This window comes from Falco biarmicus, chromosome 5, assembly GCF_023638135.1.
Source record: "Falco biarmicus isolate bFalBia1 chromosome 5, bFalBia1.pri, whole genome shotgun sequence".
In the NCBI taxonomy this organism is placed as follows: domain Eukaryota; kingdom Metazoa; phylum Chordata; class Aves; order Falconiformes; family Falconidae; genus Falco; species Falco biarmicus.
Window position 1 is genome coordinate 54,344,328 of NC_079292.1, and position 13,211 is coordinate 54,357,538.

At 42.6% G+C, this 13,211-nt stretch overlaps 1 protein-coding gene across 2 annotated transcripts; it reads left to right on the top strand.

Annotated features, from left to right (window-relative positions):
- The first annotated feature begins 222 nt into the window (after positions 1-222).
- WBP11 (WW domain binding protein 11) lies at positions 223-12,988 on the top strand. Of its 2 annotated transcripts, XM_056340907.1 has the most exons (13): positions 223-409; positions 1,782-1,828; positions 2,083-2,196; positions 2,992-3,023; positions 4,230-4,323; positions 4,711-4,907; positions 5,755-5,888; positions 6,578-6,777; positions 7,623-7,817; positions 8,437-8,538; positions 9,375-9,683; positions 11,099-11,281; positions 11,887-12,988. In XM_056340907.1, the coding sequence occupies exons 3-13, from the start codon at positions 2,133-2,135 to the stop codon at positions 12,318-12,320; spliced, it is 1,944 nt and encodes a 647-aa protein (XP_056196882.1). In that variant the 5' UTR covers positions 223-409; positions 1,782-1,828; positions 2,083-2,132; the 3' UTR covers positions 12,321-12,988. The 2 variants fall into 2 exon arrangements, with proteins under 2 accessions (XP_056196882.1, XP_056196881.1); XM_056340906.1 differs by lacking the exon at positions 1,782-1,828.
- The last annotated feature ends 223 nt before the right edge of the window (positions 12,989-13,211 follow it).

Here is a 13,211-nt window from a genome sequence, read left to right on the forward strand (position 1 = left end):
CACAGGGCTCCTCTTCTGCCCCAGCGCGCTTCCATCGCCGGTCGCACCGGCACGGCACTCCCGCACACCAAAGGCGCCGGCGGCCGCCGCTCCGCTCCCCTGCCTGCCAGCCACGCCCCCTGCCCTGCCTGCCAGCCACGCCCCCTGCCCGCCTCCCGGCCCCACCCCCTGCCCACCCATAGCGGAGCCTCCAGGCGGGGCAGCGAGGGGCGGCGGAATCAGAGTCGGGGCTGACGCGCCAAAGTCGCCACTTCCGGAGCGCGGTTCCGCGCGGCGCGGCAGTCGCGCTTTGCGGCGGCGCGCCATTCGGTCCCGGTTCAAGATGGCGGTGGGGCCGCGGCGGCGGGCAGCGCGGGGGTTATAGAGGCCGCAGTGGGAGAGAGTCGGGCCGCCCCGGCCGGGCGGAGGGGTGAGAGGACCGGGGCCGTGCTGGGGTGGGGGGAAGGGGAAGAGGAAGGGAAGCGAAGCGAGGGGAAGGCGGCGGTTTGCACTGCGCCTTCGCTTCCTCCGCCGGGGGAGGAGGGCAGGCAGTCGTGTGCCTCGTGGGAGGCTTTCTTGCCTCTGTCCTCAGTGAGCAAAAAAATAATCATAACTTTAGTGGTTGTTGTTTTTTTCACTTTCGGATGTTAATTTGTAGCATTGAAGCTCTTAGCTTTGTGCCCGAAGAGGATTTGGGGTCAAGGTTTCAGAAGTTTATTCTCTTTCTCTTTAGCCTTTAAACGTTATAAATACGAGGTGCAACTCTTAACTTCCATCTCTGTTTGGTGAGCTTCCCGCCTAAAGAAATTATAGTGTCATGCAAAAAAGTCATGATCTTAGAAAAAGGGAATATGTTTTTGGGGATCACAAATCGTGGGGTGCTCTGGCAAACAGCAGGCCACCTGAGAGCGTAACCTGGTAGCGTAAGCCGTGAGCAGAGCTCTGCAGATTTTAACTAGTCAGTGCATTGAATGGGGTCAGTTCTTGGAGCTTCCTAGGGACCCCTTCTGTTGGGCCTTAAAGTATGAAATGAGGCACAGTGCTTAAATGTCTTTTTGGGGGGTAAGGGGAGGCATGTAATTTAGTAGTTTGGAGGTAGTATCTTATGTAAGCATGAGAAAAGGATGCACATAGTGACTGCAGTTAGGCTGCAGAAAACTTCATATCGAACTTGTGAATGCTTTCACTTCGGTGGTGATCTATTTGGATGCAGTTATGGTGACTAGAAAGCTACATCCCAGCAGCTCCTAAATTTCAGAGGGTGTTCTAGATTTTGGGGTAGAATCTGTTGTGTGGTGGGATTATTTTGTTGTTTGCCGTATGTCCCGCCCCCGCTTCCCCCCCTCATCCCCCTCTCCCAACACACAATGTTTTGGCAGGGAAGTAGGCTTGGAGGTGGGGGGAGATCAGAGCTGTGAGAGAAACATCACAGGTAGTTTAGACACTTACATAGTTGAAGAAATGTCTAAAGACAGGAAATAACTCTTTCCAGAGTAACCTTTTTTCTCTGGTCATCATAACATAGCTTGAAATAACACTGATGGAGGTAGAGAGCATAAGAGCAGTGGTTTATGGGGAGGAGAAGACACAGATGTGTATGGAACACATGTTGGATACGGTGGGTACTTGGGAGAGAAATCAAGGGCAGCCTAAAAGTCTGAGAAAAGGAGGAAATTTGTGGGAAACATTTGAAAGAGGAATGGAAATGTAAAAATTGGAGAGCTCATATGAAAGTAAATGAAAAGCTAGAAGGGCTCTGATATGCTTTTATAAAAATACAATGTATGTTTCTCTTTCCCCAGTTCCTCACCATGGTATAAGCAAGAAGCTTCTCGGTTTGAATTTTGGAGTGAGTAATAATGGAGTAGATGATTATCTTAAAATAGGTGCTTAGTAAAGTAGTAGTAAGTAGGTACTTAGTTAAATAGTAGTACTTAGTTAATGTAGGGTGATCTTGATGTGAATGCCTGAGCCTGTAGTAGGGTTTGAGGACCTCACAAGTATTTGCGTTTTTTGAGGGAGCAACTTGCTGATACAGAGAAGAGAAATAAGCATATTCAACCTACTGGTGCATAGGACCTGAAACCATGTCATCTTTTCCAGATCTCTCTTTTTTAAAGGATTTTTTTTGAGGCAGAAGGGAAAAGGTCAAAATGGGGCGGAGATCTACATCATCCACCAAGAGTGGGAAGTTTATGAATCCCACGGATCAGGCCCGTAAGTATTTGTAAAAGCTAAACAGATGGGAATGGGGGAGTCTTAGGGAAGCAGATAAAAAGCTTTCTCTGATGATATGATCTTCACCTGTGAATCAGAATTGAGTTTCCCTATCTTGAAAAATTGTATTTGAGTTTTGTTAAAAAAAAATCCTGATAAACCTGCTTGCTTTCATGCTGTTGCTTCTCTTCGTTTTTGCTGTAGTTATCAGTGTTCAAAGACCTTTGTACCTAGCTTTTGACTAAACTGCAAGCTGTTTCTTGGGACTTAGTTTCTGTTTGAGGCTAGAATTTGAGAAATGTTAAATTTTGTAGATGCTCTGGTTAGATGAGGGAATTGTCTAACTGTTTTTTCCTTTTGGCAGTATGCCAGATACTCTGCTAAGCAGAGAAAGAAAATCTTGACTTCCACAGTGAATGTACTTTATTTCAGATGCATACTCAAAGCCTACATATTTTTAAAGTGGGTTGTCTGTTGATTCTGTTGCAGCTTCTGGGAAGCAGTCTTTTCATGACTGCACATATAGCTCTGACTTTTGCTGCCTGTTATTTTTTGTATACAAATGCCGCTGCTTCTGGAGACATGAAGACTGCTGTATCCCTTTTGTGTAACACATGAAAAATGTTTCATGCTGTATTTATCAGTAGCAAGATGAGTTAAACAGTTATAATATGTATAAAATGAGTGAACTCTTGAGAAACAGCACTAATCTTGATGAAGGAAAGGTTCTTCATGGATTTGATTGTCTCTTTCAAGTCTTCACTTTTTCTTTCTTTTTTCCCCCCTCCTTTCTAGGGAAGGAAGCTCGGAAAAGGGAACTAAAGAAGGTAAATAAAAAGATCAGGAATGAGTACAGGCAATGCCAAGTAAAAAGTATGATGTTTGTGACTGTATTGGGCTGCGGCTGATGCATAGACTACAGATGTTTTGGTTGATATTCTAAGATTGACTTCAGAAAATACTTTCCAAACGAGTAGCTTAAGAAAACATAAATAGAAATCTTGTTTTGGGTAACTGTCTCATCATCTGTCGCAGTACTCTCCAAACTATCAAGCTGCAACAAGGTCTTTTACCATCTCATACCAGCATACTCTTCATGCTCTCTGCTGCCTTCTCCTCGTTTAACCTCATCCAGGGTGTGTGTTCTCTCTCTTCTCTCTGCTTCTTCCTCTCTTACCTCTTCCTTGGCTGCTCTTGTGCCTTCCCCCAGCACAGCCATCACTGCTGTCTAGCTGGACCCGCTCTGTACCCGCCACCGCTGTGGGCTGCTGCCACGTCTGGCCGTGTACTCTGCCACTGTTGCCCTTTACCCTCAGTCTCTTAACTCCACGACAGTCAGGCTTCCTTCTCTTTGATCACAATGGCTCACCTTTACCGGTGTCTGATCCAGATCCCCAGGCTCTTCCCTCCTATCTCAATGTGATCTGGATCACAGGCTATCCCCGCCTGTCTCTGCTACATTGGGCGCTGCCGTCACTGTTCAAAACTTGAAACATATTCCCCAGCACAGCCATCACTGCTGTCGCTGCTCATTACACTCAGCCTCATAATCTGAAAGGCCTCACATGGGGCACCAATTGTCACAGCACTCTTCAAACTATCAAGCTGCAACAAGGTCTTTTACCATCTCAGTCATCTGCTGTGTTCTAACTTGTAACGATTACAGTTTTTGAAATGTTATTGTAAGTACTTGGGAATTAAAAAAAACCCACCCAAACAACAGATAAACTACCTAAGACTTGCATACTTTTTTAGTGTGTTTTACTGTATACATTTTGTCAGTTGGTTATCTTGTTGATTGTATGTATCTTAATCTGAGTGAATGAGTTCTAGAAGCATTTGTAATTAGCAAGATAGCCAGAATTTTTAATTCCCTTTGCTGCAGATTTGTACTGTGGTTAGTATTTGCACGACATCTTGAGGTGTGTTTTTCCTGCAGACTGGAAATACTGAGAAAGGGGTATTTGATACAACTGTTACCTCTCTCTCTTCTGTGACACTTTTCTGATCTGCTTGATCTCTGCTTTTCTTAGAACAAAAAGCAACGAATGATGGTACGAGCAGCTGTACTGAAGATGAAAGATCCAAAGCAGATTATCAGGGACATGGAGAAATTGGATGAGATGGGTGAGTGAGAGATACCAGGTGTTGGACTTAGGCAGTGGTTTATGGAGATGCATGACAAAGTTTTAAGGGATGACTAGGAGACTAAAATAGAGTAATGTTTTTCCTTTCCTGTTAGAAGGGGAGATTCTATGAATAATGGGGGATTAATTATGATTTGAGGTGGTGTGTTGCCATCAAAGATAACTTTTTTTTTTCCAGGAAGGTGGCTGATAATGAGTAGTGTGTGTGATATTAACGTAAAGTTGAAGGAGAGGATTATCATAAGGCTGAAGACTTCCTGAAAATAGGGGTTGAAAATTGTTTGCTTTGAAGTTGTTTCGTTCATCACAGTTGTGCAGTAGAGTAACCTAGGAATTTTTGGGGTTGTTTTTTGCGGTCTTGTATTAGAGTTTAACCCAGTACAGCAGCCACAACTTAATGAAAAAGTACTAAAGGATAAACGCAAAAAACTTCGTGAGACTTTTGAGCGTATCTTGCGGCTCTATGAGAAGGAGAATCCTGACATCTATAAAGAACTGCGCAAGCTGGAAGTAGAGTATGAGCAGAAGAGATCACAACTCAGCCAGTATTTTGATGCTGTCAAGGTAATAATTATTTTTTCAGGCTTGTAATTGTGGTAGGGTATAATTTTTGCTAGTTAAGCGTAATAGTTGGAAAGGAAGAGAACTTTTGAGAGACCAGTGTATATGTCGTGGCCCATATTAAGTACTTACATGAATTTGCGTAGTATCTTTAGTTGCAGCATTTCAGTAAGGACAGCATGGGGGTTGTCAAGTCTGTTCTCATCTCTGATATACTGATTTCATTCAATGTGATGTTACAGGGGAAAGGGAAATTTTAAGTTGCAAATTAACAATATGAGAGTTTGTTTTCTGTATTGGAGAGAGAGCTTGTGAATGTGCAGTTGATATTTCTGTGAATTTCTGCTAAATCTGTTGCTGGAAACAATGAGAATCCTTTGGCATTCCTTTAAAGGGTTTTCTTTGACATTCTTCCCTACCCTATTGGAGAACATAATGTTGCCCAACTGCAAGTATCTGTAAGATTATAATTTTTTTCCTTTGGAATATGCAGCAGCTTATAACTTTTGCCTTCTGGATACTTAAATACAGACATACTTGTCTGTAGCCCCTTTGCTTTGGGGCTGAAGGTCTAAAAGGAAATGGTAATATGACTGATTTTGAAATAGTAAAGCCTTTCAGAGGTGCACTGCATGTATTTGTTTTGCATTGAAAGCTTTTACTGCTGACATTTTCCCAAGTATTTTTCATGAACTGCTACAAGATAACATGCCCTAAGAACAGACAACTTGGCAAGTGATGGAAGGTCCCATGTGTTCTGTACTCTGAAAGGTAATGAGGTTGTGCAGTAGTTTCTGTGGGAGTAACCAATTATCTCTTTTTTTTTTTTTTTTCTTCTTTTCCTCCCCAGAATGCTCAGCATGTTGAAGTGGAAAGTATCCCCTTACCAGATATGCCACATGCTCCCTCCAACATCCTCATACAGGACATTCCCCTTCCAGGGGCCCAGCCACCTTCTATCCTCAAGAAGACATCAGCCTATGGGTAAGTGAAAAAAGAAACTTGGGAAGGGAAGAAAAAAGGAGCACTCTTATTACTGGGGAGGAGCTAAGGGTAGAAACAGAGTTAGTACTGACAGCAGAAATGAGGAATTCTGTATGAGTGAATTGTACTTTTCTTGTAACCAAAGCCCTTTTAAATCTTTCTCTACTATTACAGGTTTTTGTTTAAACTGCTTTGAGTAATACACTGTATCTTCCAGTGTTTGTCTTTCTGCATATCAGTAAAACTTAAAGCTCTGCCACTTTGAACATCAATGCCCCTTAAATTGCCGTATGTGTTTTTTAGTCTTACTAGTATGTTGAGTTTAAACTTCTGGTTTACTTACTAGGTTTGTCATTCTAATACTAGTTCTGTTTCTTTCGGAACAGCCTTCTGTTTTCACCAACTTTGTAATTATTTCATTCTGCTTCTTTGTTGGGATTCAAGTCTTGCTTTATTTGTTGCCTTCAGTTGCCTTCCAAAAAGCTTACTTTTGTCTGATCTTCAGCAGTCATGTCTTTGTATGGGGTTGTAAACTCCTTGAGACGAATCTATTCTTTATAAATGCTCATGTTTCTTCTTAGAAGGCTGCTGTGTAAGCAATTGAGACAAGGCTAAAGTATTCTATTGAGTGCATGTTTGCTTTCATTTGTTTGTGTTCCTACCTTTTTCATTTCCTTTCTTATTTCCAGACCACCAGTTCGGTCTATTTCTGTACTTCCTCCTCCTGGGCTTGGTGTTCCACGTTTACCTCCAGGCAGGAAACCCCCTGGACCTCCACCAGGGCCACCTCCACCTCAAGTCCTACAGATGTATGGCCGTAAAGTGGGTTTCACCTTGGAGATGGCTCCTCGAAGGCGAGAAGAGGAGATTTCTTACAGTTCTGAAGCAGGTAAGGATTTTCCTATTACTGTCTGGGGTTTTGACTTCTGTGTTTTGCTGCTAATAATAGTACTAGTACAAACATAGTGTGCCCTAGACAAGGTATTCTCTGAGCATTATGGGTGTTAATACTACTTGAAGGACTCTTTATAAGCGATTATGCCTCTGAGGTGATTCTGGTATATTTCATAATATCTGCATTATTGTTATCAGCAATGTTTTAAGTGTTGAAACTTCTGATTTTAACTTTCAGAATCTTTGTAATTAGGTTGCACAGTTTAAATATTTTCTATGTAATCTTAACAGTGCTGAAACATTTTACATAGTGTCCCTTAAGAAAAACACAGCCATCCTCAGAGAAGTCTTCCTTTTTTAAAAAAAAAAAAGACCCACAAAAAAACCCCCCACAACCAAAACCAACCCTGAAAACCCACCCCAAACCAAAATCACAACAACAAAACCCCCAGCCAACCCTGGGTATGCATTTGGTAGGAGAGCCTAGATCCTCCTTTTCACCCAGTTACTGTATCGTCCTTAGAAACTTGTGAATGGGTAGATCAGATTTATTGCATACTGGAAAGCATCGAAGTATTTTAATAGTGGACTGTTGGCAAACAAATGGTCTAATGAGTTACAGATAGGAGTTGCCTTCACTTGTTTCTATGCAGATTAACCAGCTGGTTAATAGTCAGTCTTATAAGTAGACTCTCAAGACTGTGTGCTAAACAGTAAAGGGTTGACAATATGTCTATGCTGTTGCTGAGGGGATTTTTCTAACTGTAGATATTCACTGATGTGTAAGACAATGTTTTGTATTTGAAGTTTATTCATTTCCTAATACTTTGCTTCCTGCAGGACAGCGAGGGCATGAAGATGATATGTCCAGTACTAGTGAAGATGAAGGTTATCCTGAGGATATGGATCAAGACAAGCATGATGAGAGTAGTGATGATAGTGACAGCGATAGGTCAGATGCAGACAGTGAAGGCGAGGACTTTCTGCATCGTGATAATGACAAGGAGAGGGAAGGTGGTGAAGAAAAGAAATCAGGTATGGTGGGAAGCTGCACATGGGGGTTAGATTTTTTTTTATTTTTTTCCCCCAAGAGAAACACTACTTAACAGAGTATGTGTCTGTTCTCCTGACGCTGGGGTGGTGGTGGAGTAATTTGTTTAGCCAGCTAATTCAGTTCTAACTCACCTAAATTACAGCTGAGTAATTTTTACCAGTAGATGGATCAGAAGGAAATGATCTGGAAGTAAAGTATTATCTTAAATGGATGTGTTTTCTTAACAGTTGAGTTAGCTTAGTAAGGTTGCAAGCCATTTTTCACCTGAAGCACTGAATTGACAGGGTACCCTACCGAAATTAAGCCTCAATGTAAAATAGGCTTAGTGATTTGAATAGCTAAGACAACTGAATTTTATGCTACTACTGCTTTTGGGTAGTGTTTGGGGTTTTTTTACTGCTTTGGGGAGACAAATTGATAGAGAATACTAGATTAGCAAAACTTCAAATAATCAGTAACACCAATGTTTTAACCCTTATGTAAGGAGCATCGTTATGTTAGAATGATATGTTATCCATACCAGGTAGGAGACTTAAATCTATCTTATTTTTATTTTCTTCCCACCTCCCACCACCCTTGCCCATGCTTTGCTTTCCCCAGGTCATAGTGTACGGTTTGCAGACATGCCTGGGAAGTCACGAAAAAAGAAAAAGAACATGAAAGAACTGACTCCACTCCAGGCCATGATGCTACGAATGGCAGGTGAGTGAGATGGGTATATTAAGTGGAGGTAATGCCATTAGGCTTCCAGTTAAGGTTTATCCAGCAAGCTGACTTTTGTTTGCACAGTTTTTATTTTATAGAGTAAATATTTTACTGGTTACAATGTAATATCTGCTAAGAGTATAAACTGTGGTTAGGTATTTGTGGATTTGGGTTTTTTATTATTATTTTTAATCTACTAGTGTGTGTTTTGCACAGCAGAGTTGAAGTTATAGTAGAAACAGGGTTTTTTTGATGTACTGGGATAGTTTTTTTCAGCTAAATTTTATCTTGCTTACTTTTTAAACAGCTGCTCAAATTAAATACAAACTTTTTAATGAAAAAGAAAGGGTGAGTCTGTAGGCTCAGCCTGTAACCTGTAAGGATTTGTACTCCCTAAAAATAACCTTTTGCAGAAATAAGTTAACTGATAGAGTGAAGATTGGTTGGTTTGTTTTAGAAAGACACCTTCAGTGTCTTTCGGAGGTGCTGGAGCTTCTTGGACACAGGGATTATGTTTATTTTGAGGTTAAGTCCCCATTTCCTTACCTTCCCGCAAGCTCCCACAAACTATAGATAAAATAGCTGCAGTTTGGATGGGTAGTAGAAGTTTCAGCTCCCGTGGGAACAGATAGCTCTTGGTGGCAGAGTTCTGTCTAGAGTGGATTTATTTTTTCAATTTCTTATTTTCGTTTTATGTTTAACAATAAAATGTGATCAGTTTCCTTTGAAGTAAGGTTTATCTTTCCTCTTTGTATTCTGTGTGCTCAGGTTTCTCTGATGTTCACAAAGGTATTGTCTGTGGACAGATATGATAAGTATGTCTCCATTTCCAGGTCAAGAAATTCCAGAAGAAGGGAGAGAAGTGGAGGAATATTCAGAAGAGGAGGAGGAGGAGGAAGAAGACTCGGAGTCTGAAGAGACATCACAACAGCAGCAGCAGCTTAGTGAGGAAGCTCTTGCAGAGACTGCATCATCTACTGCAACTTCCCAGGCACAACAGCAGCAACCGCCTCCACAGCCTGTTCCTCCAACTCAGATACAGGCACCTCCTATGCCTGGGCCACCTCCGCTAGGACCACCTCCGGCCCCTCCACTGAGGCCCCCAGGTCCGCCCACCGGCCTTCCTCCTGGCCCTCCACCAGGTGAATACTTTGGTTTAGTCTGGTTTGGAAGGTGCAGGCTGTTGGTACTACAGGCAGTGTATCAGTTTGGGAGTTTTGAAGCTACAGGATGTGTACAGATGCAGTGCAGGAGCCCAACGTGGTAATTGCTGAGACCTGTGTTCTCTCTTCTGTCGTCAGTCTGTTGCTGTACTGTGCTTTTGAGGCATCAGGCTCTTGTAGCTGTAGTCTGCCTGATGGGCACTGGCTTGTTTGTTAGCACTGATGCTGACAGATGGCAGTGGAGCCAGCACTGAGAGTATGAAGAACAGGGCCTGGTGCCACATGCCTCTCCAGTTTTGTGCCTTCCCCCTGCCCCCCTTGTGGCATTCTCCCCATGCTGAGTTGAGGCATGATTAAAGAGGTTTGTGAGCTGCTACCTAGTTATAGGTTTTGGTGTGGTTTGGTTTTGTGGGTGGGTTTTTTTTGGCTTTTGTGTGGTGTTGTTTGTTTTTTTTTTTTTAAACCTACAGTGTAATGAAGGGTTCTGCTATTCTACCACTTGAATGAATGTATTTCAGTCTTGTTAGGGTAGATAAGTATCCTTGGATGAAATAAGTAGTAAATTTGAATTTGTATCAATATTAGACTGCTTAGTGACAGTTAGCAATAAAGCCAATCAGTACCGGTTTGGGGGGTGTTTTATAGTGTAGGATTATTTTTTTTTTTTGAGGGCCATCACTTGAGTTTCTTTGATCTGGAGAAAGACCATTTATTTTCTGTAAGTTGATGACATTGCCATATAGTTGAACTGGATAACATAACAGGTTGTTTTGTAATTAAAAAAGTGTATAAACCTGTTGCTTGTTCTTAAATTGCTAAGATAACAGTTGGGCAATAGTGAGGAGCACTATATGCTATGATTTTAAAGTATTTTATCCTATATGAACACACTAATATTTTTGTGGGTGTGGGCAGGCATAGTTCCCTTTCCAACTTCCTTGCTGTTCCATTTCTGATACTTTGTAGAGGGGGAACCTCAAGCCATTTACTTTCAATAGAGCAAAATTATTTGTTTTTCAGGCCAGAAGGGCAATCAAATGTCAGAATGAAAAGCTGGATTTGTTTTTTTAGCTGTTTAAATTCTGACAACCTCAGCTCAATATCTGTTCTCAGCTATTGCTTCATTACATGGGGAGAAGCCCTTTTTCCAAATGGGAGATGATACTTATGTTTGACTATTATGAAGAAGCTTTACTGTAAACTCTACAGCTGCTGTCTCTTTTTGAGACTTCTAGAAGATCTGTTTAATCTGACAGCTGGCTAGTGGTAGAATAGCGTTTGAATTACTGTTGAAGATCTTTAGCTGCTGGGATAGTTGTTTTGTGTTTTGTTGGGGTTTTTTGTTTGGTTTTTTTTTTTTTTAAACTGAACTGTTTTTGTATACTTGCTTTCAGGAGCTCCTCCGTTTCTGAGACCTCCTGGCTTACCAGGATTGCGTGGGCCTTTACCTCGACTTCTGCCACCAGGCCCTCCACCTGGGCGACCACCTGGCCCTCCCCCAGGACCCCCACCAGGTCTGCCCCCAGGTCCTCCTCCACGTGGTCCTCCTCCTCGTCTGCCCCCTCCTGCCCCACCAGGTAAAGTGTTCTGTTTGGTTCAGTACCAAGTCTTTTGTTTTCCCAGTTCTTGCTGTGTTGATGAAGCCAGTAAGTATAATCAGTTACCAGTTTGTTCCTGGCTGTGTTATACTATTTTCCTGTGTAATAATAAGTAATGCCATGCCACTGTGTGTAGTTTGGTAGCAAGAAACTTGTCTTCAAGAGGGGAATTTCAGAGTGTAAACTTCTGCTGGACTGTTTCTGAATAACCCCTGGGTACTATACTGGTGCTCTACTTCATGAGTTGGAGATAAGGATATTTGGTTTTTATGCCTGGTCAGACATTTTTCTGATGAGTCTGAAATTCCAGTGGGATGGATTATCAAGAAACCTTATTTTCAGTGTATAACTTTAAAATTTGAAAGGGAGCAATACACAGACTTTCAAAATCTGAGGACCAGCAGCATTTGGTCCAGGGTTGGAAACCTTGTATGTTTTGGTTTTAAAGCCAGTGCTGCTGCATTTTTTCGTTTGTTTGTTTTTGTTTTTTCCTTCTTGGCTTTCTGAGCCTGGGTGCTTTTTTTTGACTAAAGTTTGTAAGACTTCCAGGTGTGGAGTCAGCTGTTGCTTCCTCTTCTTCACAGGTATCCCACCTCCTCGCCCAGGCATGTTACGGCCACCTCTGGTGCCTCCGTTAGGACCTGCCCCACCTGGGCTCTTCCCGCCAGCTCCCATTCCAAATCCTGGGGTACTGAGTGCCCCACCCAGCTTGATTCAGCGCCCCAAGGCGGATGACACCAGTGCAGCCACCATTGAGAAGAAGGCTACAGCCACTATCAGTGCCAAGCCGCAGATCACTAACCCCAAGGCAGAGATCACTCGCTTTGTGCCCACTGCCTTGCGAGTGCGCCGGGAGAATAAAGGGGCTTCGGCCGCCTCCCAGAGAAAACAGGATGATGAGCCTGCTCTCCCATTAACCAAAGCTGCCCCTAAGGCTGGATCATCTGCCCCTATCTCTGTACAGACAAAGGATGATGTGTATGAAGCTTTCATGAAGGAAATGGAAGGTCTTCTGTGACCTGTCATAGTCCTAGTCAGCTTTCCTGCCCCTCTGAACACAGATCAGACCGCCATGGAGGAAGGAGAAGGGAAAGTCCTCCTGCAAGCAATGAAAGGGCTCGCATGACAGGGAATGGTTCCCTACCCACAGGTTAACTTGTCAGTATGCTCTGAATAGAGACTGCTGCAGATGAGGCGTGTCTGGAGACCACCTTTCAGACCACTTGGTGGAAAGATACTACAGTAAAGGCGGTGCTGCTTCCCTCAAGTCCTCGGTCTTCCTTGGAGGGAGATAATGGTACTCTGGGGAGGGGGGTGTGGGAGTGGGGTGTGACTATGCTCTGCCTGAATCCTTGCACATCCTGAATGCTCTGGTGAGGGTAGTGGAACAGGTTTTTAAGGAGCCAGAAAAGTGTTAGCAGCATTTCATATGCATATGGTTGTCCAGGTCTTATTTTCTGTACTATTCTTTTCTGTAAATATTTTATAATCCTGTTTTTTTTTTTAGTTGCAGTGAGATTGATCAATCATCTTTCTTCCAGGGTAGTCAGGGAGGTAATTCATGGCATATACTGTACACTGGAATTCCACACCCTATCCCCTTTATCGTCATCTTGATGGCTTTTCATCAACTGGGGAAACTTCATTTTGTCTTGTGAAAGACAATAAATGTTCAGTGTATCAAAATACTGCTTTCCTTGTTATTTGTCTAAAACTAGCACGTAGATGGAAAGGGGGGAGGTTTTTTGCTGATCTTGAGGGAGGATGGAGGCATTCTGAACCTCAGAAAAGCAAAGCAATAGCTACATTATAAATAATACATAGTCTTTTTAACTGAAGTTCTGCTCTATTCTTTTAAGTTCTTAAACATCCCTTTCAACCTTTGTTGGTAGTTTGTCCTGAAGTATTA

What these genes read in the sequence shown, in the direction of transcription:
- WBP11 (XM_056340907.1), top strand. Translation starts at nt 2,133, where the DNA reads ATGGGGCGGAGATCTACATCATCCACCAAGAGTGGGAAGTTTATGAAT. An exon ending in GAATCCCACGGATCAGGCCC is followed by an intron (nt 2,197 to 2,991) that starts GTAAGTATTTGT and finishes CCTCCTTTCTAG; the next exon opens with GGAAGGAAGCTCGGAAAAGG. An exon ending in TGGTGAAGAAAAGAAATCAG is followed by an intron (nt 7,818 to 8,436) that starts GTATGGTGGGAA and finishes TGCTTTCCCCAG; the next exon opens with GTCATAGTGTACGGTTTGCA.